Source organism: Hesperophylax consimilis, chromosome 8 (genome assembly GCF_061612785.1).
Source record: "Hesperophylax consimilis isolate HC1 chromosome 8, BYU_Hcon_1.0, whole genome shotgun sequence".
Classification (NCBI taxonomy): domain Eukaryota; kingdom Metazoa; phylum Arthropoda; class Insecta; order Trichoptera; family Limnephilidae; genus Hesperophylax; species Hesperophylax consimilis.
In genome coordinates this window covers 3,789,819-3,814,792 of record NC_142843.1, presented here as the reverse complement: position 1 = coordinate 3,814,792, position 24,974 = coordinate 3,789,819, and the positions used below count along the sequence as shown (strand labels likewise).

The 24,974-nt window shown below is 34.0% G+C and overlaps 1 protein-coding gene across 1 annotated transcript in view; it reads right to left on the bottom strand.

Moving 5' to 3' along the window:
- Window positions 1-24,974, bottom strand: part of LOC149421423 (uncharacterized) — a 51,748-nt gene that overhangs the window by 8,774 nt on the left and 18,000 nt on the right. Inside the window, exons 3-4 of the mRNA XM_089634763.1 lie at window positions 13,663-13,819; window positions 3,688-3,816 (exon numbers count right to left, since the gene is read on the bottom strand). Of these exons, the coding sequence (XP_089490889.1) occupies window positions 3,688-3,816; window positions 13,663-13,819 (286 nt within the window). The remainder of the gene's footprint in view (window positions 1-3,687; window positions 3,817-13,662; window positions 13,820-24,974) is intronic.

The window sequence follows — 24,974 nt, the reverse complement described above, 5'->3', positions numbered from 1 at the left end:
CCGAGGATTGTATCATCATGGCTGGAGAAGAATTTGCCTCAACATATTACTCTCTTTGAAGCATCAAGGAGAGCAGCCACCATCCTGCTTTTGGCATCAGGGCGCCGAGTCCACGATCTCACATTGCTCCATTGCACAGCTGAAAGATTGTCAGTGGACAGTGAAGGCATCTCCATTTGGCCAGTGTTTGGTGGCAAGACAGATTCGGCAGACTGGCAACAATCAGGGTGGAGACTGGCTCGCTCGGAGTCTAGGAACATAGACCCTGTCTATTGGACGGAAAAGGTCATAGAACTGTCAAAGGTACGGAGAGCGCAGGCGATACTACCTAGCCTATTTATTACAACTTGTGGGACAGTGAAAGCGGCCTCCAGGGCAGTAATTGCAGGTTGGATTAGGACAGTCCTCAGGGATGCTGGTGTAGAGGATCCACCTGGCAGCATCCGTTCAGCAGTGGCATCTCTGAACTGGCTGCAGAATTATAAGCTGGACGATATACTGTCACGTGGTAACTGGAGAAGTCCCAATACCTTTGCCAGGTTCTATAGAAGGGAAATTGCAGAATCGGCTGGCCGAGTCAACACCGACCCATCTGTTGCTGACCTTTTTCAACCTCTGTAACTGGTTAGCTGATTTCTGGAAATCTTGCCCCTATTTTCTTTTTAGCAAATAAATTTAAATATTATATTTGATTCACATTAGCATAATGTCACCAGGCGATAACAAACAATATCTCACTTTATAGGTTTTAAATAAAGCCTATGCTACATAATGAAAAAGTTTTACCTTACAATAAAACTTATATTATGTACTTAGCTTTATTTAAAACCTAGGCAAGGGCTGCCTGATGAGATCTAATGAAACATGAAATTATAGCATCATTGGTGGCGTCCCCACTACTGGCGCCGCCTGAAGGATGCATTAGGAACTAGCAGGTGACATTGGCGGGAGATTTAAACTAAGAATTACACACGAACTTGGTAAGAAACGTCGATTTGGCTGCAAAATGGTAATGTTTATCTCACTTTATAGGTTTTAAATAAAGCTAAGTACATAATATAAGTTTTATTGTAAGGTAAAACTTTTTCATTTTTAATGATAAATTAATGTTTAAGAGACAAGGTTTTTTTATGCATACCACAAAGGATAACGCATTATTTTTAAACAATAATAATTATATAGGTGTTTCAGGCAAATAATTACTGCTTAAAAATAATAAGTTATTTATTTATTTATTCACGGTAAAATTAGTATAACCATTAAGAAACATAACTTTCTTCAAAAGTCTAATTAAAGATAACAATTTATTCTTGGCTAAGTAAGATCTTAGATGTTTATGTATTAAATTTAAATTAAATTATGTGTGAAATAATTCACACAAATTAATATGTTTAGGGGGTTGCGAACTATGGCATCCCCACTCCCGGCTATGTTGTGTGACTGGAGTTAGTGGTGACAAGTACCTGGCTAAGCAGATCTGGTCACTAAATACGACTAAAGCCATTTCAAGCAACCATCGGATACTGAAAGTATCTACTACAATTAGGCCCAAATAATAATGTACCTGCTAAGAATTATTCTAATTAAATTATTTATTTGTGAAATAACTAATATAAATTAATTAAAATTAAAAGAGATGATTGTATTATTTCTATGATAAGAGCTATTGTTAGACAACCTTAAATATATTTTACACGTGCACATGTTCGTTAATGCGGTGAGTAAATGATAACTAAATTGTAAAAGTGTCTAACTGTAGTAAAATATTTGATTACGGAAACAAGCAGAACTTTTTCGCGGGATTTGGAATTTGCAATAACGTTTAATACTGCTGCTAACGCCATATTAAAAAGGACTAGTAATTCGTAAGCCGATTTTATTGTTGAAGACTTAAAAGTGACAGTACAATGCGAGTTGCCGGTAAACTGTCGGATTCATTTATTGACCAGTCATTGAAAGAGTGATGCCTACGCCGCCTCTCCGCTCCTCGCAACTTTAAGTTTTAATATAATTCATAACTCTATTGATAACCCATTCCTCTTGGAATGCTATGGCTTATACGTGCCTGAAAACTTCAGCCGTAGTCGTCGCCACGACTTGGTCAAGATACCACACAGCAGAACAGAACATTGTGTCATGCTAAGTTCTAGCACAACTTAGCATGACACAATGTTGGTGGTGTTGATTGAGATTTCTGAAACAGTGGATGTATTATAATCTTCCCAGATGTTAAAGAGTGTCCAGAATGAGAAGATTTTATTTTAATTTGATGAATAATCTGTCATACAATAATAAAAAAATAAAAACTTGGTTTGTTCCCCTCACCCTTATCGGCATGTCTATGGTTTCTTATGTCTATGAAAATAAAACACATTCCTACAACTAGGTTATCCAAACTGCATTTTGAAACGTTTGATTGGTTTTTATAGGGTAATATTTGGTTAAAGGGATTTTATCGAATGTTTATATTATGTATCTGAAATATTTCTAGTAGAAACTTACATAGACGTATTTATAAGTGCACTTATTTTTAATACGTCGTAGATAAGTGTGTTTATTTGACTTTTATTTGTCAGATAAGAACTTTAGTTTACAGTGTATATACTTATAACTAATTTTATTATTAATAGTACATAATACTGAAGAAAAAATAACATATAAACTTATAAAGTTTTCAAAGGATTGAAGAAAGATACTTATTTTGAGGGTTTATAACAATAATAATTTTTTATCATCAATTAATATTAATAATTAAGCCTCAGTCATACTCGGTCAGCGATTACAATGATATTTGAATAGTAACGTCGAAATCGCTTTGTATGACAGGGTGTTCGCTGCAAATAACTTAATGAACAGCGTTTAAACACTTGCGCGATTCGATTAGAACACATTCTGTTTGTGATGATGATTGTGATAAGTGCGCAATTTGGCAGTTGGGGTTGCACATAGTCTAATCTGAACTTTTCCTATTTTTTTCATGTAGGATATTTCAATCACTACTACCTTTGCTGTTTTATTTGCTACGGGTGACTGTCTCATAGCGGTTACATCAAGTGGCGATTACTCGCCGCGGCAAGGAAGCAGCGTTGTAATCGCTCCGTGTGACCAAGTCTTTACACAGGACTCATAGCAAGAATGAAAGAAAAGGACCACTGAAGGGGCTCTTATTTAATAGATTTGAAGGGGTGCTAGGAAGCCTAAACTGACTGGATGATGTGGAGGTGAATACAGCAGGCTTAAGCATAAGCACAATAGTGGATGTGTATGGAATACAGTTACAAGAAGGCTATAATAAGCATAATAATATTATTTGCATGGGTTCCATATAATTTAAATGGTGTATACGTCATGATTACTGTTCCACTAAATTATTGTGTATATGACATGTTTGTAAAAGCCCGTATGGGCATATAATATAAATAAATAAATAAGGAAACAGCGAGATGTCAGTAGACGGCAGAGGGAGGTTTTCTTGAAAACGGCCAAGACTCCCCGAGGGTTGTAGAGCCGATGATGAAGATGATGATTACTTATGTGGGAAAAAGTTATGAGGGTTGCAAATAAGGAAATTTTTTGTATTATTTTAGTTTCGTAGGGACCGAAAAAAAAAAGAAAACTTTTGGTTTGGCTAGTTTTGGTTTTTGAACTGATTGGTTAGGAGGGTGCAGTAGGTGGTAGTAGTAGTACCTGTGGGGAGGGAGAGGTCGGAGGAGAGCGAGGGCAGCTGCAGCGGCTGCTCCCCGGCCTGGTGCAGCTCGTGGAGGGCCAGTGGGGACATCTCCGGCAGGAAGCCTTCCATCTCTCCATCAGATTCCACTGCAACACAATACAAGATTACCATTACACTATGTTAACATTGCAAACACAACCGGATGTGGATTAGGTTAGGTTAGGCTAGTTGGTTAAAAGGTAAACAAAAGGTTTCAAATTTTAAACATATCTCAATAAAAACATTCAAGAAGATTTTGTTCAGAAATTAGTATTTTAACTAGCCAGTGAAAAATCACAGGATAGTATGAAATTTTGACAAATCAGTTTCAATTTTGAAAATAAAATTAAAATAATTTTCAGCTAAAAATATTATATTGTAGGTAGGTACTTTATGGCTTGTCTGAATTCTTCACACAATTAAACCACTTAAATTCAAAGCAAATTTGAGTTTATTGAACCAGAGTTTTGCAAGACGCACAAACAACTAAAATTAGTTTTTTTGATTGTGTATTTCTATTATATACATTTAATTTTTATAAATGTATATAATCATCAAAAATACTAATTTTAGTTGTTTGTGAAGATTATATAAATTAAATGTATATAATTATAAATTATATACTATTATAGTTTATAAATGTATATAATTTAATTATATACATTTATATAATTATATACATTTAATTTATATAATCATCACAAACAACTAAAATTAGTATTTGTGATAAAAAAAATGTGATACTAATTATAGTATTAAATTTTCAAAAATACTAATTTTAGTTGTTTTCAACAAACAAACGACTAGAATTAGTATTTTTTATGATTGTGTATTTCTATTATATACATTTAATTAAGTAAAAATTGTAAGCAGAAAACAGCTCAGTAATATTCTAATGTAAAAATACTATTATCTCTTAATCCATGATTTTATCGTAAAACATACATCTATGATCGTCTAAAAGACAAATGGTATCTCAAGAAGATCGGCAGGATTTGATCGAAATTACTTTTCACAAAGATTTTTTAAACTTTTATCAAATGATTCATAAGCAGTTAGACACGCCATAAAAACCAACAATAAAATATAATGTAATATCAAAATCTTTAATTTGAGAGGAGGGTTCGGGTGCCGCCGCCCCGGGAACCATTTATTGGATGACAAACACCTCCGCCATAGGTCACCCCAAGTGGTTTGCTACGTTTGGTGACTTAGCAGGGGTGTCCGAGTTCATCTGGTGAGGCGAGTTCAGGATGCGCCAGCCCGCCAGGCCTTGCGACGCAGTGGAAGGGATATATTCATATGCCCGACACTAATGGACACACTGATCCCTAGATTCCTACCCACCCCTCATACCCTTTTCCTTCACAGAACTTCCTCTCATTCTTTTCCTTAACATGATAGAGGCCCCGAGGGAAATTATTTTCCTCAGGGCCTCCTGTGTGGGTTAATGTAAAAAAAAAATAATAATAATCATTTTTATAAGCAATAATTATTAGCCTGAAACACTCATCCACATTGAAAAATCTCCTGAAATAATCAATATTTGACAAGTTCAAGTATCTTCACCAATAAATGTAGACAATTTGTCTCGACGCCATCTAGTGAGAGAGTTAGCACTTACAATGCCTTTCTCATATAAAATAAAGTTGGTTGTTTCAGGTGAAAAAAATGTAACAAGCAGTAATTGTTGAATGAAACACTAGCAGAGATGTGCAAAATGGGTACCCAAAACCATTTGAAATGCAAAATGGAAATGGGTCAAAATTTTTCCATTTGAAAATGCAAAATGGTTTTTAGAAAAGCATTTAAAATGCAAAATACCTATTTTCAAAATGCAAAATGGTTTCTCAAGTCAAACAATAAAATAATTATAGAATTTTTAAACAATTTTGTCATTTAATATCAATGTAGAACAAACATATTACATGATGGTAAATCCAAAAACACCACGACTACAGATTATGAAACCACAAAAAAATTGCGCGGGACTAATGTTGCCAACGTAAAAACATAGAAACTTAGCAGTTAATTAACTAAGCAAGTTTGTAATGGTATCAATAAATTGCCAGGGCTCCTACCAGGGAGCAACTTGACAAATGTAAATTATCTCTCATAGCGAGGTTGAGGACCGACTGATATCACTGGTAGACATTTATTTTTTTAAGTGCTGTCCCTTAAGCATAGCTAATTTTTTTTATGTGTATTTAGTATCCATAAACACGAAATGAAACAATTTTTTTTTTTAATAGGTCAGGTTTTTTTATTATTCAACAAAGTATTTTTACATAATTCTTCCATAGTATGACGGGTACTTACTTAACAAAATTTAAAAACTAATTTAATTAATTTTGCTCCTGATTTGCGCTTGTGAGTATTTTGAGAGTCTTTCTGCAGGGTCCAGCAATAGTCTGCTAGCATAGATGGACTCCACTTTCCTTGATATCACTTTTCCATATCCGCAATGTCCTGGTGAAATCGTTCGCCGTGCTCGTCACTGACATCTCCCATATTTTCAGGGAAAAAATTTAAATGAGAGTGAATGAAGTGTATTTTTAGTGACATGTTACATCCCATATTTTTATAGACTATGAGCATTTCAGACACAATGCTGATATAGTCTTCACTTTTATGACTTCCAAGAAAGTTCTCGACAACATTCTTGAAGGCTGACCAAGCGGCTAGCTCAACTGGTCTCAACACTGTTATAAAATTCGGATCAGTCAAGACCTCCCTTATTTGTGGTCCCACAAATATTCCTTCTTTAATTTTTGCGTCGCTGACCTTAGGAAACTTTTGCTTTAAGTAAATCATGCCATTTCCATCCTAAGAGAAGCCTTTTGAAAAAATTTCATCAATCCCAATTTAACGTGTAAGGGTGTAAGTAAGATATCTTTAGATTTTAGTAAGGGAGCATGTTGAAAATTCTTCGTGCCAGGTTTAAGGTGCTTTCTAGTAGACCAGTCCTTCTTGGCATAATGGTTTATCCTGTCTCTGCTGTCCCACTCACACAGAAAACAACAATACTTTGTGTATCCCGCTTGCAGTCCTAGTAGGAGCCCTATTATTTTTAGATCACCACATATTTTCCATTCGTATTTTACGAATTTATTTTTTGTTAACAGCAGCTTCATGTTCTCATAGTTCTCTTTCATGTTTGCAGCATGACCAAATGGAATGGATAGTCAAAAATCAAAAAATCAATGATAACTCACGAATAAAAATGAATTAATACACATTTTAGTAAAACTTAAAACCCATAAAAACCTGACGTGATAGAAAAAAACTAATCACATATCTGAAATCAGTGTGAAATTTCCTGTCAGATTTGGCTACTTTCGTTAAAGGGACAAAAAATGTGTTGACCAGTGTATTTGGGGCTTATGAAAAAAATATTAGTGGAGATAGTAGAAAGAATGTTGCAAAAAAGCATTTAAAATGGAAAATGCATTGAGAAAAGCATTTAAAATTCAAAATGCAAAATGGTTTTTAGAAAAGCATTTAAAATGCAAAACGGAAAATACCCATTTTGCATTTCCATTTGAAATGGATTTATTTGAAATAAAGCACATCTCTGAACACTAGTATATATTGAATTATTTCGCGGATAAGAGATAAGCCGCCATAGCTCAGTGGTCAGAGCTGTCGACCGGAAATCGAAAGGACACGGGTTCATGTCCCGTTGGCGTCATGTATCTTATATCAGGAGATTTTTCAATGTGGATGAGTGTTTCAGGCTAATAATTATTGCTTATAAAATAATTGTTACCCTTTGTGCTATGCATAAAAAATCTTGTCTTAAACATTAGTTTACCAAAAAAATAATAATCACTTTGAAACTGAGTCCCCCATCCCATTGGTCAGTAAGGGTTATGAATCAACAAAAACCGAACACCCTGCACAGAAAAGTCCCACAACGGCTGCGCTGCGAACCGTAGTGAACTTTACTTTTCTGCACAGGATCTTCAGTTTTTGTCGATTTCATTACCCTTACTAGTTTGGTGGAAATCATCACATATTTACATATGTGCAAGCATAATTTACTACCAGAGACAGTAAATACTTTGTGGTAACGACATTGCAAAATATTAAATAGTAGTTTCATTTTACCACCATTATTAACACACTTTGGCCGGGAAAGGTAGTTCTAACCGTTTGGTCGATTGATGCTTAACGCCGGCCTCATTTCAATGGCAGAAAAGACGGAATTATTTAAGGTTTTTTTATGAATATTATATACCAATCTCTTTGTAAAGGTCCCAACTATATGTACAAATTATCGAATCGTAATGCAAGTCTTCTTTTTATATATATTTATCTTCGTGTCTTTCGTTTACATCGGTATTTCAACAAAAGGATAGTATATTATTTGTTATTGTAATAATTCAATTCCTGAAATGAGGGTCTTTATGACCGCGAAACCCGATTCGAATCTCTATCTCTATTCCGCACCCACTCAACTCCTAAGTGTAAGCGAGTGAGAGATGTCGGGCGTATTTAAGGAAAGGAGGTATGGGCAAATACAGATCGGCGGACCATAATAGCTGAGTTACTACGTAGAAATTTTTACTTTAATATTTTAATTATTTTCGAAGATATAGCGATTTATAACAAATTAAAGAAATTCACCCGGAGACAGATTCATATTCAGACGGAGTCTATGCAAAAATTAACCCCCCAGAAATGTGTTAACATACATACTAATCTTTAAGACACCGGCCATGTTTTGCTTGTACTCAAGCATCAAAAGGGCTGTAAAATGGGGTTAGTAAATGTTATACTTTCTTCTTCTCCATAAGCCCTCTGGCGTTCAGCTTTGGACATAGGCTTCCCTCAAAAGTCACCAGTTTCGCTGATTCTTGGTAGTTCTGACTCTTCCGAAACCAGCAGTTCCCTTTAGATATCCAGTCCTTTTCGTTTTCAAACGATTTCTGTTTCTCTTTCCCGACCAAGGATAATATTTTTATGCAGTCCTGATTAAGCTTGGGTACAACCAAATGGTCAGCCTCTAAAACATTTAACAAATATTGGCAATGAAACAAAATTATACTTTTGGATAATAAAGCGTATTGTAGCATATAGCTCACCTCCTCCATCTTAAGTCAATGTTTTGGACAGTCTTGCAGTGTCCATCATCATATAATATCTATCCTGAGAAGGAAGTGAATCCTATAATTTCTATACCCGCTATATCCGATTTTTTGACAAAATGATCTGAGTATGACATCTTGTTCTTGTTGTTTTGCGAGCAACAAGAGGAGCCTAAAATTGAGTTTCAAAACCCTCCTTATCACAACCAAAAACCATGTTAAAACTGCGAGTGAGAAACCAAATCCGCTATATCATTCAGAAAGTTACTATCAAAACACGCTATATCGGATTCAACCAATCACAAGTAGTTATTTTGCCAAAATAAAATATGGCCGCCGCTCTGACGCCACGCTCGTATGTTAAAATGATCTACGCGTGTGTTTCTAAACCCGCCATGTCAGCTCAGTTGACTTTCAAAAGCCTCTATATCACGAATATATATATGAAGTGAGTATCAAAATCCGCTTTATCCATTTTATTTATCGAAATTACTTAATTATTGCTAGACATATATAGAAAAATAAATGCTTTTCGAAATTTAATTACTCCAATTCATTATAAAAAAAATTGTAATGCAATTACTTATGTACGCTAGAGATGTGACAGTTTTTTGCGGTTTTCTCCAAATCAATGAAAGTTGATATAGCGGGTATAGAAATTACACGACTCAAGTACGGTATGGTTTTTTACCCCAAAGATCAAATAACACGCTATTTTGCATAAGATAAAAAATATTTGGGTCTTCGAAAGATTTAATTTACACTCAAAATGATAAGAAATTCTGTACCGCCTGACGCTGTGCTGGAGAGATATAATCAAGGACAATTCCCATCCCACTTCTTCTATCTAATCACAATTGGCAACTAGGTCATTGGTCTTCTCATATCACACTACGTCACACAGATAATAATTGTTTATTCATTACAACTTCTTATTATTATTATTAAATAGGGAAGTACAACATGTCATATAAATTATACTCCCTTTAATTCATTCATAATAAGTATTATTTGTAAACATAAATTATACTCTTACTGTATTAATACATATTATGATCAAACGCACACCCAACAGTGGTTTCAAATTCATTTATAATATTCAGATATTGCATTTTGAAGTCATCAACCTGAAATAGTACGCTGATGATATCTGATAGCATATAATATGTTACTCTTTATAAATTAATTGCCGTTTTGAACAGAAGAGCAGCAGGTGATTCAAGGTGCTAAATAACAAAACAAAGTGAGCAACTTAAGATAAAGTTAGTGAGATTAGGTAAACCTATAGAGCGGGAGCACACAGAGAGCGGTCAGGAGTTCCGCGTTCATTAGAATGTACTGATACTATAACAACAACGCACACAGCGGGCAGTCAGACCGCGGCGGTCAAAACGGAACGTCGCGTTCTAAGAGTTCTTTTTCCCGCCGAGGCAGAGAACGCCAGAACGCCGCGATGTCTGAGGTTACAAACACGGAAAAGTTAATTGAATTGGTTAGGGAAAGTTTATTATACGATTTAAGTGATGTAAATTATTTATTTATATATTTTGTTATTATTTCTAAATATTCTAATGTCTTTTCTTATCCTTAATAAATAAATACATACCTTAAAAATACAGCCAGCCTTTCTTTTGATGAAACACAGTTCCTCCATTTAGTATTTTGTTTTTCGATATCAGGTTGTATGATGTTATACAATTCATTAAAACTATTAATCGACATTTGAAAATAAATATAGAATCGTTGTTCATCTTTAAGTAAATCCTAAAAATACTAGTAAATTCGCCTTGTTCTTCTCGCGTTGTGTTGATTGGGTGCACCCAATACTTCCTTTTCTTTTTAGAAGCTGCTAAGCTCCACAAGAGCAATAATTCTTCATCGGATGATGAACTTTCTAGTGACATGTTGCATATAACACTCAGGTTGACGTACTCTATACTGATTTCTCCAAAGCCTTTGATAAAGTAAATCACTCGATTCTCATGGCCAAACTTTATGCTATAGGCATTAGAAACCCGTTGTTATCATTCTTTCGCTCTTACTTGAGCGATAGAAAACAAAGGGTTAAAATAAACAACTTTGAATCCTTTAACATTGACGTAACGTCCGGCGTTCCCCAAGGAGCTCATTTGGCCCCGCTTCTCTTCAACCTTTTTATTAACGATATCACCAAAGTTTTTTCTCATACACGCTTCTGGCTTTTTGCGGATGATAATAAGATTCTTCAGATAATTAAATCCTACCTTGACTGCTTACATTTTCAACGTGATATTGACTCGTTTAATAATTGGTGCAAAATAAACTGCATGGAACTTAATGTTGATAAATGTAAAATTTTGTCCTTTTATAGAACCAAAAAACCTATTCAGTTTGATTATAAATTAAACAATGTTTGTTTATCTACTGTAACATCTATCAAGGATCTTGGGGTCACCCTAGACTGCAAACTTTCTTTCCGTGAGCACATTAACAACATTGTTAACAAATCACTTAAACTACTCGGCTTCGTTCATAGAATAACCTCTGACTTTAAACATATAAGTACCCTTAAAACTCTTTACTGCTCGTTAGTTCGCCCTCACCTTGAATACGCTAGTGTTATTTGGTCTCCTTTCTATGCTGTCCACATCTGTCACATAGAATCCGTACAACATCGCTTCCTACGAGGAATCGCTTGGAGGTTGGGTCTTGAAAGAGGAGAGTACTCATATGATGAAGTTGAACAAACTTTAAACATTTCTTCTTTGGAGAAACGTAGAAGGGACACTGATCTGATTTGCATATTTAAGATTATCAATGGTATTACAGACTCACCTGCTTTGTTGCAACTTATCCAATTCAACATCCCTTCCCGTAGACTCCGAAATAATGAATTGCTGTTCGTCAATCAACATTCTACCAATTATGGATACCATTCTCCTTTGTCCAGAATGTCGAGACTTGTCAACTCACTGTCAAGTCAAAGCATTGAATTTTGTGGTATATGCCTAAATGACTTTCGACAGTCAATACGCAATGTCTAATTTCTAATGCCCTTTGAACCATCTTCATGCTTTGACTTATTATTATCTCCCATTCTTACTTTTATATTATTATTGTCATTGTTATTGTCTTCGCTCCTCATTTATATATGCTCTCCTTTCACTGTCATCTCTGTTTATAAAACTTATTCGTGTAATTAATATGTTGTTAATGGACTATTTGTCCGTAAATAAATAAATAAATAAATAAATATGCAAAGACCCAAACGAAACTAGAACGCGAGAATTTGAACTCCGTTTGTGTGCTTTGGAACTCTTGAGCGGTCAACGGTCACTAGAACACAGAACTCTGACCGCTCTCTGTGTGCTCCCGCTCATAAAGCAATTTTGGGAGATATTTCTCGAAGACGTCAAACACCTGTAGAGTCTTTTTGGGAGATATTTCTCCCAGCACAGACTCATAAAATTCAAGCTCTCATTTTGTATTACGGTGAGATGTATGATTTATGAAACAGAGAACGCCACACTTTCAATTTGCACACAGAAGTTTACTATAGACGCTCCGGAAAAATTTGCAAAAAACGCATTTGAAATGTATAGGGTTTTCCAATAAGAGGTGTTATTTTGAATAGCCCGCTATTTAGGTTGATGTTACTTTTGAAACTGTCATTTTTGACATTTGACAAGTAGAAACTACGCCATTAATAAAAATGGAACGATACACGCTTCAACAACGCATTGAAATTATTAAAATTCACTTGAGTGAATCAAATGCAAATCATCTTGAGTGATGAGGCCCATTTCCACCTCGGTAGCTTCGTCAACAAGTAAAATTGTCGCATCTGGGGCTCGGAAAACCCAAGAGTAATTGTTGAAAAGCCTCTCTATCCTCAACGTGTGACTGTTTGGTGCGGTTTATGGTCCGGCGGAGTCATTTGACCTTACTTTTTCGAAAATGAGGCTGGAGCAACAGTTACGGTGAATGGATGCGCTATCGAGAGATGATTAATGATTTTTTATGGCCGGAATTTTATAGTATTGATCTGGACAACGTTTACTTTCAACAAGACGGCGCTACGTGCCACACAAGCAACGAAACCATTGATCTTTTATAGGAAAAATATCAAAATAACACCTCTTATTGGAAATCCCTGTATTTATCAAAATTATTTTTTTATAAATATTTTCATATAAAGGAAAAAAGAAGACAATAACTATTATAAAACGTTTGTCTTATTAACCCTTTCATCCCCAGTGTTAATTCAAATTAACATGAACTTTGTGAATTTTTTTACCTTAACTGTAGCGATTTAGAAAAGCCATGTTTTCGTTTTCTTATAGTTTGTAGTCTTTTCTGTGGTGTCTATTTTTTCCGTTCGGTTGAAATTCTTATTCCCTCCACAACAACGATAAATATTTTGACATCTGCTGATTGTGAGTTTCATTGAATTTCTGCCGTCATTGATTACTTAATTTAAGGTGAGATATCAATATTTTATACTCGAATTACAAATATTTTAACGCATTAAGATGTGTTCTATAATAATAACATCAGTTCAATACACTGATCACAGTCATTTCCCAAAATATTGTAAATGAATTTCAATGTTCATTCAAATTAACACTGGTAGTGACGGAAATGTTTTCGACTAGTATGGCGAATTTTTAAAGATTTATTATCCTAGATTATTTCTTTATTTATGAATGAATTTTAGTTAAAATGTTATTTGTTTGTACCTTAGAGATTATCACTACATTGTCAATGTGCATTTTTGACATGAAACAGTTATTTGTATTACTTTTGTGTTATGATTATTTTAAGTTACTATTTAAAAAATACCCTCTGGGGTGAAAGGGTTAAATTTGTTTTTTAGTGTCTAACCTGCGTGTTGATGCAGCGCGGCAGTTAGGGCCGCGTGCAGTGAAGGGGCCAGCGGAGCGAGCAGGGCTGCGGAGATAGCGGCGTGTACGAGGAGAGAGCCCCCCAACCAAACAACCAGCCACAGGGTGCTGATGCTCACGCTCACCAGGAAGCAGAACTGAAATTATTACAAACAAATCATTGAAAAAGTAGTTTGCTTTTAAGAGTCGTCAGATTTATCAGTATCGTCCTGGTGAGAGACCACCATTTCGAATTGTCCGTGAAAAATTTAAAAAAAAAAAAAATTCAATTTTTTTTTTTTTTTTTTATCCCTCAGGCCCCTGGCATTTTCTGTCAGAAGTTCAGAGTATTTCCGCTCTGCGATAAAATCTAAATAAAAGGAATATTTCTGAATGTATCTGATAACTAAAAACTGTTTTTGAAAGGTGATGAAATATGTTTAAAAATTTTATTATTAAAAATAAACCTATCATTGTTTAAATACAAATTTTTTTTATGTTGCTCAACTTTCTCAACTTTTTTTCGTCTAAACACTGAACTAAAATTAATGATTACAAAAAAAAAACACATTTATTAGACAAATGTATTATAAACATTGCTGTTACCTCACTTTTATTAGACCAATGTATTATAAACATTACTGTTACCTCACTTTTATTAGACCAATGTATTATAAACATTACTGTTACCTCACTTTTATTAGACCAATGTATTATACAAATTACTGTTACCTCACTTTTATTAGACCAATGTATTATAAACATTACTGTCACCTCGCTTTTATTAGACAAATGTATTATAAACATTACTGTCACCTCGCTTTTATTAGACCAATGTATTATAAACATTACTGTCACCTCGCTTTTATTAGACCAATGTATTATAAACATTACTGTCACCTCGCTTTTATTAGACCAATGTATTATAAACATTACTGTCACCTCGCTTTTATTAGACAAATGTATTATAAACATTACTGTCACCTCGCTTTTATTAGACAAATGTATTATAAACATTACTGTCACCTCACTTTTATTAGACAAATGTATTATAAACATTACTGTCACCTCGCTTTTATTAGACCAATGTATTATAAACATTACTGTTACCTCACTTTTATTAGACCAATGTATTATAAACATTACTGTTACCTCACTTTTATTAGACCAATGTATTATAAACATTACTGTTACCTCACTTTTATTAGACCAATGTATTATAAACATTACTGTTACCTCACTTTTATTAGACCAATGTATTATAAACATTACTGTTACCTCGCTTTTATTAGACCAATGTATTATAAACATTACTGTCACCTCGCTTTTATTAGACCAATGTATTATAAACATTACTGTCACCTCGCTTTTATTAGACAAATGTATTATAAACATTACTGTCACCTCGCTTTTATTAGACAAATGTATTATAAACATTACTGTCACCTCACTTTTATTAGACCAATGTATTATAAACATTACTGTCACCTCGCTTTTATTAGACAAATGTATTATAAACATTACTGTCACCTCGCTTTTATTAGACCAATGTATTATAAACATTACTGTTACCTCACTTTTATTAGACCAATGTATTATAAACATTACTGTTACCTCACTTTTATTAGACCAATGTATTATAAAAATTACTGTTACCTCACTTTTATTAGACCAATGTATTATAAACATTACTGTCAACTCGCTTTTATTAGACAAATGTATTATAAACATTACTGTCACCTCACTTTTATTAGACAAATGTATTATAAACATTACTGTCACCTCACTTTTAATAGACAAATGTATTATAAACATTACTGTCACCTCGCTTTTATTAGACAAATGTATTATAAACATTACTATCACCCCATTTTTTTTCATTTCACATAAAATAATAAAAAATTCATGAAGTTCAATAAAATTTTCTCAAATTGCGGTCGGAACCTTTGGTTTCATAGAGGTGTACGTTATACCCAATTGTTTGTTATTTTGCTTAATGTAAACAAAAATACACATACATAATATAAACAGTACCTAGAAAATAGTGTTTTATGGTGTTCATTGTTATATGGTAGCCTCCTTTGTTTGTTCACAAAGGCAGTCAGTCTGTGGTCTGTTCTAGCAGTTAAATGCAATGGCCTACTGAGATTACCTATTTACTTCCAACCATCAAAATATTCAATTGCATATTGAGGGCTTAATGTCAAACCAAGTTATCTACAACAAAATTACCTACAAAACGTACATACTAATATTCAATTCATATATGTCATAATTTATAACAAAAAAAAAATCAGAACATATACATATTTGCTATGTGTACCGGACAGCAGATGGATATACCTAAATAATTATTAAATAACCAAGAAAATAAATATTTGTCTGATGTCACACATTTTACGATGCCGACTCCTTTGAGGCTTGTCTCGATGATAAGATTTTTAATCATTGCACACGTGTCATATCGCCAGTTCAAGGATGAATTACTCGCACGACAAACCGTGGAACCTTAGTAATTAATTCGGCGCTGTGACGCTTATCATATTTCTGTTTAGATTTAAGAATAATTGCTCCACATTAACACGTGTAGAAATTATTGTATTCGAACCACGTGTCAAATCGCCAGTTCAAGGATGAATTACTCGCACGACAAACCGTGGGACCTTGGTATATGTTTAGATTTAAGAATAATTGCTCCATATTAACACGTGTAGAAATGATTGAATTCAAACCCAATAAATACGCAAACAACTGGCCCAACCAGTCAGTTGTCCGACGACATTCGCAAGTTGTGTTTCTATTCAAATCCTTAGTATTTTGAGTAAAGTATTTTGACCTCAATTCCAAATTTAAGTTTTATATTAAAAAGACAGCGTAGCCTTTCCTCTAAGACCTAATTGTATATTTTTTTGTAGATAATGTTGTCTGACATTAAGCCCTCGTTATATGCATACGTTTATGGGGGTTCCATGATATTTCATCAAAATGACAATTAAACACACTTTTTGTAGGTGTGTTGAACTGTCATTTTGATGAGATACCCGGTCACCGTTTATGGGTACTTGTATGTTATGCCCCCAACAAGGCTGAGAGAAAAGGCTGTAAACTATCTATCTCTAAAAACATTAAGCTGACCAATTGCCTTCTTGTGGAAGGAGTAATAATATTAGTAAATAAATCTTATTTGATATATCACACACAAGAAGTACCATCAATAACATGTACATAGAAAAACATTTAGCCACCATTAAGATTTTTATTTAATAATTACATAAACTCCACAAACATATTTAAAAACATGAATATGAAGATAAAAAACTGACAATTCAGTTCTCACTTTTACGATAATAATGATATTACATAATATGTACATCAAAACTTATTTATCAGATTTCCTACGATGGCTACAATTACTGTCAGATTTGTGATGCATGACAAAAAAAAAATCATTTCTTTGTCACTATATGTATAGGGTTGCCATTAAGGTTGGTTAAAGATCTTGTCGTCGGGACGGGGAGAACACAAACAACGTGCCACGCGAACTGAGTCGAGGTTCATGTCAAAAAGGTTCATCTAATGCCGCCAACCCGGACGTTTATTGAAATACTAACTATTTCTGTCTGTCTGTGAGATATAAAAACCATAGCGTGTGTTGCTTTTACGCCCAACACATGGTGCTGTTTTTACGTCTCACAGGTGACATGTACATAATATAGGTACATAAAAACATATGCGTGTTCTAATGCAAAATTTCAATGCAATCGGTGCAATCAATGCAAGAACTTTGGGAGATTAATTTTGAACAAACGAACATTTACATTTTTAATTATATAGATAGAAGATTGGTAGTAAACGACGTTTAGTCAGGACTTTATAGGTTTTGTCGGAACATCCAGATAGAGGGCTCGATAACGGTGACAAAATATACCAATATATCGGGATGGATGGCAACCCTAACAATAAATTGTATTAGCATAATTTCCCAGATACTTATCAATACTTAGAATTTATTTATTGCATCTTACTATAACATAGATCATGTTTTTTCTCATAAAAATCAACCTCACTAGGACTACGCCTGTATCGAAGTTAACAATTTACATTTGAGTGAAGCAAACGTAGAGTAATCACAAACATAAAATAATATTACGTACAAACACAAAATATTTCAAAAATAAAGAAAAATGTGTATTAGATGAGTTACCAGATGTGTAATTTGACAGTATATTGTAACAACATTTAAACCATAACTAATCATTAAGGCGATGCCATACGTAGTAATGCAAAATCATGTATTTTTGGTTTGAAAATTTGGTCGCCTAGAAATGTTTCAGATGCTTTAATTAAATACTGCGAGTAGAATACATCTTGGCCTTTGAAATAATCAAGTATTTTTTAGATAAGTCTTTTTATAAGCCCAGAAAAAAAACAATGTAAAGGCCTATGAAAACTGCTTTAAAGTTAAAAATCTCTTACTTACGAACCCATTTTCGGTTATGATTTTATTGTACCATGTGGCAAATTAAGTTATTTATAAAATGATTGGAAAAAAATTAAATATTTAAGCCTGAACATCCACAAAATAAAATAAAAGGCACTTTTTGGCCATGTTTTTTCTTGCATAAATCAAAACAGGCGGATGGTGTTAAGCAGGAATTTAAACCTTATCGCCATCTACGTAAGGGTTGCTATTGATAGCGGCTCAATTTAAAATATTACGCGACGTGGTACATCGCCTTAATCATTATTCCCAAGAAGACACAAATTAGATAATAAAGACATTCAGTATTCAGCAAATGGGACTTATATAAAATTGTATTATTTAAGAAAGGACAAGGATGAAAAAATATTAAGACAATCGTCTGTCAATACAAACATCTTAAGCAACTTTTTAAATTTAACTAATTTGAATTGAATTATCGAAGAAAGCAAACACTTTGTGGCTTGACATTATACAGAATGAAACAAACACTTAGTTTTAAACCACTTTAATTTCGAGTTATATTAGTCGACCGGTTTCGATTGGACTCAATCTTCATCAGGACATTTTATATAATTTTGCTTTTTCAGTCGTACTCACTGCTATTAAATTATCGAAGAAAGCAAACACTTTGTGGCTTGACATTATACAGAATGAAACAAACACTTAGTTTTAAACCACTTTAATTTCGAGTTATATTAGTCGACCGGTTTCGATTGGACTCAATCTTCATCAGGACATTTTATAATTTTGCTTTTTCAGTCGTACTCACTGCTATTAAATTATCGAAGAAAGCAAACACTTTGTGGCTTGACATTATACAGAATGAAACAAACACTTAGTTTTAAACCACTTTAATTTCGAGTTATATTAGTCGACCGGTTTCGATTGGACTCAATCTTCATCAGGACATTTTATATAATTTTGCTTTTTCAGTCGTACTCACTGCTATTAAATTATCGAAGAAAGCAAACACTTTGTGGCTTGACATTATACAGAATGAAACAAACACTTAGTTTTATTCTGTATAATGTCAAGCCACAAAGTGTTTGCTTTCTTCGATAATTTAATAGCAGTGAGTACGACTGAAAAAGCAAAATTATATAAAATGTCCTGATGAAGATTGAGTCCAATCGAAACCGGTCGACTAATATAACTCGAAATTAAAGTGGTTTAAAACTAAGTGTTTGTTTCATTCTGTATAATGTCAAGCCACAAAGTGTTTGCTTTCTTCGATAATTTAATAGCAGTGAGTACGACTGAAAAAGCAAAATTATAAAATGTCCTGATGAAGATTGAGTCCAATCGAAACCGGTCGACTAATATAACTCGAAATTAAAGTGGTTTAAAACTAAGTGTTTGTTTCATTCTGTATAATTTGAATTGGTAGACTTAATAAGATTTGGAAGAATATTAAACATAAGTGGTGCCTGATATAAACAGTTTCTTTGACAAAAAGAAGTTTTAGTATGCACCGCCACAAAGTTCAATGTAGAGCCAATTCTAGTTGCATGGGTTTGTTGTGTTCATTCTGCAAATTTGATATTGATAAAAAATTTGAGTGATATATAGCTGTTTTATATACATAAAGTTACATTTCTTATAAAGTAAGTTGGATGGATAACAGAATTTTTTTGTACAAACTTTAAGGATCAATTTTTGAGTATTATTTAGTGGCTCTACATTGGACATTATACATGATTCCAGCATATTTATTTATATACAGGGTGTATCGGCACTAACCCGACAAACTTTAACCAGCTATTCCTTAGCACATTTGGAGTAAAAAATGTTATGTGCACTTTGCTGTCCGGTAACGTTTTTTTTTAATAAAAAATTAATTAAACATATTTTCACCACATGTCACCACTGTTTTATCCTTTGTCAAAATTTGAAAGCAACATCGCAACTCTCGCGTGTTGCTGCGAACGAAGCCCGTATTACATAATCCAGTACCAGAAAAGAAATATTTTATTTAACAATAATGATTATTCACATTTTTCGTATGCGAATCACTGATTGTCTTCTTGTATTGTACACATCAGTTTTATTTTTGTATCTAAATTGTTTCACCTCTGGAATGCTTTGGTTTCACCTCTTACGCGTTTCACGTATTAAATAGTCTAATTTTGAAACTAAGAAACTAATTAGTAGATTTCCTGAATTTATAATCGAAGTCCAATAATTCTGAGCACTTTTAAAAACAATTTTCCTCACTTAGGTACTTATCAATAATAATAATTGGATTATTTGAACAGCGCCGTTGTTTTTTAAATCACCGTAAGTGCTCTGTCAAAATGTTACTTGCTAGGCTATCCTACAACGTATATTTTTTAATAAATTTAGTTATTTACAACTTCGCGGAATGTGATTTATGAATATTATTGCTTATGTTAAAAGCCTTCCAGAATTACCGGAATATAACGAGCAGCTTGACACACTTAAGTTTATTTCCACTAATTTGAAGGTACAAAGAATGTATAGTTTTAAAAACAATCCCGATGAATCAAAAAACGGTTCATATAAAACTGCTGCGCAACACACTGAGACAAAGGAAAGCACTCACACAAACGTCATGACTGCATTGGATTGACCACCTGCAAATGAATGCTGCCAGATTGCTAATTTATTTAAACAATAATTATTAAATTTTATTTAAAATATCGCAATTTTTTTAAAAAATCGACAATAAATTACAACTATAATTTAAAAAAAATATTCTTAACCCCACGCTTTTTCGTAATTGATTAATTAATTCAGAATTTAAACGTTGCTTGAAATGACTAGCCGTATTTGGTGACCAGATCTGAATATCCAGGTTCAGAATTTAAACGTTGCTTGAAATGACTAGCCGTATTTGGTGACCAGATCTGAATATCCAGGTTTAGAATTTAAACGTTGCTTGAAATGACTAGCCGTATTTGGTGACCAGATCTGAATATCCAGGTTCAGAATTTAAACGTTGCTTGAAATGACTAGCCGTATTTGGTGACCAGATCTGAATATCCAGGTTTAGAATTTAAACGTTGCTTGAAATGACTAGCCGTATTTGGTGACCAGATCTGAATATCCAGGTTCAGAATTTAAACGTTGCTTGAAATGACTAGCCGTATTTGGTGACCAGATCTGAATATCCAGGTTTAGAATTTAAACGTTACTTGAAATGACTAGCCGTATTTGGTGACCAGATCTGAATATCCAGGTTCAGAATTTAAACGTTGCTTGAAATGACTAGCCGTATTTGGTGACCAGATCTGAATATCCAGGTTTAGAATTTAAACGTTGCTTGAAATGACTAGCCGTATTTGGTGACCAGATCTGAATATCCAGGTACTTCCTCACCTTCCACTCCTTCCCTTAGCCATAAAACTTACCCCAATTCAACATAAAAATTGTTTAAATTATCGGATGTAATGAAATGCATAATAATTAGACCCCAAAATACTTAATTATTCAGGGAAATAAACCCCTGAGTCATCAGTTGGAAATACCAACGACATTAAGTGAAATTAACAATGCAATAATCCTATTATTGCATTGTTTAAAATTTCACTTAATTATTAGCATTAGCAAATAATATTGGGATTAGCAAATAATAATTTACGACAATTTACTCGGAAATCAATAAAGCCAGAATAATAAAAAAAGAAAGTTATCACTTACGTCGTCTGTAAGTGGCTTTACCAAAGTTTGATAATGCCGTCAGAAGGTGAAACAGCTGTCACGCGTAATAATAATTACAACTAGCAGAACTTGTTTATAAACACACTGTTTTTATAAATTTTTTAATAAGACTGTTAAAATAAAAAAAATCTCTAAATTGAAATGGAGTTCTACAAACTAAACTTAAAATCAAATAAATTTATTGCGAAGGTTCAAAGTACTGTACTGTAATATTATATTAAATAATTTTTACGTGTTTAATTATTGTTTAAAGTCAGATTAAAGCGATTAAAAAACCCACCTGGCAATTCTTATTCGAGTTTCGTTGTTTTTACGTATTGGCGCGCTTACAAGCATCAGTCGTCTCATTTTTAACCATTAATATTTAGTGTGTAGGAAAGAGAGAAGACGCTTTTCGACACACTTGTCGAAAAACTTGTTGAATGCCGACGGGCATACTCTTCTACAGATTTTATTAAATATTGATATGTAGGTAATATTGATGTGTAAATGAATGACATTGTGAGAATTTTACCAATAAATAATAAATGAAAATGCGGACATGTAGTTTATGTTAATTTTTTTATTGGAGCATTTGTTCGAAGTGACTACCATTATTTTCGATGCAAGCGTGTAGTCTTGTTATATTTTGATTATTTAAGTTTGCAGGATTTGCTTTAATTTCTGCAGCGGCTTCCATCACTCGTTCGAGCAGTTGCTCTCTTGAGGCTATTGGCTTAGCATACACTTTTTCCTTGAGAGCCCCCCACAGGTAGTAATCCAGGGGGGTCAGGTCGGGTGATCTTGGTGGCCAAGCAATGGCCGGACTTCCACGGCCTATCCAACGACCAGGAAACTCGACATCCAAGTAGTTCCGCACGGCAATCGAATAGTGTGGTGGGGCTCCATCGTGCTGGAACCACATTCTCCGTAGTAATTCGAGGTTCACATCTTCCAGAATCTCGCCCAGTTGCACTTGTAAGAACTCCAAATACATCGGTCCATTTAGTCTGGGAGGCAACTCGATTGGACCGAGTATTTGATTTCCCAGGATTCCTGCCCACATGTTGATGGAAAATCTGTCCTGGCTCGACGACTCCCGAACAAGCTTGGGGTTTTGTTCAGCCCAATGGTGCAAGTTGTGCACATTTAGCACTCCTGTTTTAGTGAACTGTGCTTCGTCGGTAAACAATATGTTTTTCATGAAGTCTGCATCTCTTATGACATTATGCAGCATTCTTCTGCAGTACACGACTCTGGAAAAGTGGTCATTCTCCATGAGGCCTTGGCAGCGCCTATAGTGAAAAGGTTTGAGCCCGTGCTTCTTCAGAACTCTCCATACCGCCATGTGTTCCCTGTGTCCTATCATCAGAGCGACCCGACGCACGGACAGCGTGGGGTCTTCGGTAATTAAGTTCAGGATTCTCTCCTCAACTGCCACAGGAACGATGTTGTGTCCTCCGCCGGCGCCTTCAATCCGTCCGATGCCACAGTCACGCAATTGTTGATACATCTGAAACAAAACAACAAATAACAACTGCTTTTATTATTCAGCTCAGTAATAATGTCAAATAAACAATCGCGGGCTTTTTCACTCATTTTATTTTTAAAGAACACTTATTTTAGGCACATATCAGAAAACTTACGTTTTCTCTTCATTTATTTCATTTTTTTATAGTAAAATGTATAACAAAGTGTTTTAAATTATAATTTTCTTAACTAGGTACGGTTGATATCTTGGATTCACAGGGGTGAAATTGAATTCAAGTAATTTAAATAATCCCATGGTGAGAAAGGGAGTGAATTCAATTGCAGTGAATGATGCATTTATTAGAGATTAAAATTAATTAACTTTTTAAAACGCCGTTTAGTGACCACTGAACACAAATCACCTAAAGTACAATTTACATTTTTAAAGTTGGTGGCCCCTTGTTATGTTTTTAATGTTCCCAGTTTAAATTTCAAAAGCGCTTTTTGGCATTATCAATGAATGTAAATAGTTTCAATAAACAATTGATAGGGTACAAACCTGGACAAAGGTAGCATGGTGTGGGACGCGTCTTCCAGGAAACCTCATGCGATACTCCCTTACGGCTGCTCGTGAATTTCCATTGCAAAATCCATAAACAAAAACAATATCTGCTTGCTCGGCAGGTGGATAATTGAGGGGCATATTTCAACAGTAAAAACTTAGATAACAAAACAAAAACGAAACTAGAAACTTGATGACATGCGAACTCCCAAAACAGCACTGACCACTGATACGAGACGGGGTGGCGGGAACCACACGGGACTTGAGACAGAATATGTGTGAAAGAGATGACAGTAGCGCGGCGTTGCCAATTATTTTACCCCTATACTGTGGGCAGTAGCGGAGTGTGGAAATTTTATTTATTTTTTGTTTTTAAAAGAAAAAAAATGTTACCGGACAGCAAAGTGTACATAACATTTTTTACTCCAAATGTGCTAAGGAATAGCTGGTTAAAGTTTGTCGGGTTAGTGCCGATACACCCTGTATATACGCCTAAAAAGGCTTTTACATAAAAGTGATATATGATGCAGTGTACATAGGAGAATATCTGTATTATACAGGAGATACTGTCAGTAAATAGATGTAATCCATTGTAAAGTAGGTACAAAATACACAATTGTAAAATTGTGGTTACAAGTATAATGAGAAAATATTATGAAATGATTAAAAAAAAAGAAAACTAAATAAAAGAAAACTAAATAAAAAAAAAACTGAATATGAAGCAATATTAGTAAAACGTAAGAGTAACATAAAATAAAAAAGGAAATAACAACAACACTACATATAAGACAAATCATTAAAACTAATTTACCAACGCTACTCTAATTTGTAGGATTCGACAAAGTGTTGGTATAGATTATGCTTAGTTCTATAAATGGAGTCAATAAATAAATCAATAACACCCCCATACTTGTTGCCCAGATCATGCATCTTATTGGTCAGTAAGTGTGTCTGATAGTTGGTCGTGTATGTATTGCAGAAGAATGTTATAATATTATGAATGCATTATTATTTTGATAGGAATACGTAATAAATGATACGATTTGGGATAAGTTCTATAAATTTTTAATAAAAACAAGTTAACCATAAACAAAATTTCCATTCTCTTTTACCCTTTGAGTACAGAATTATTTAGGCC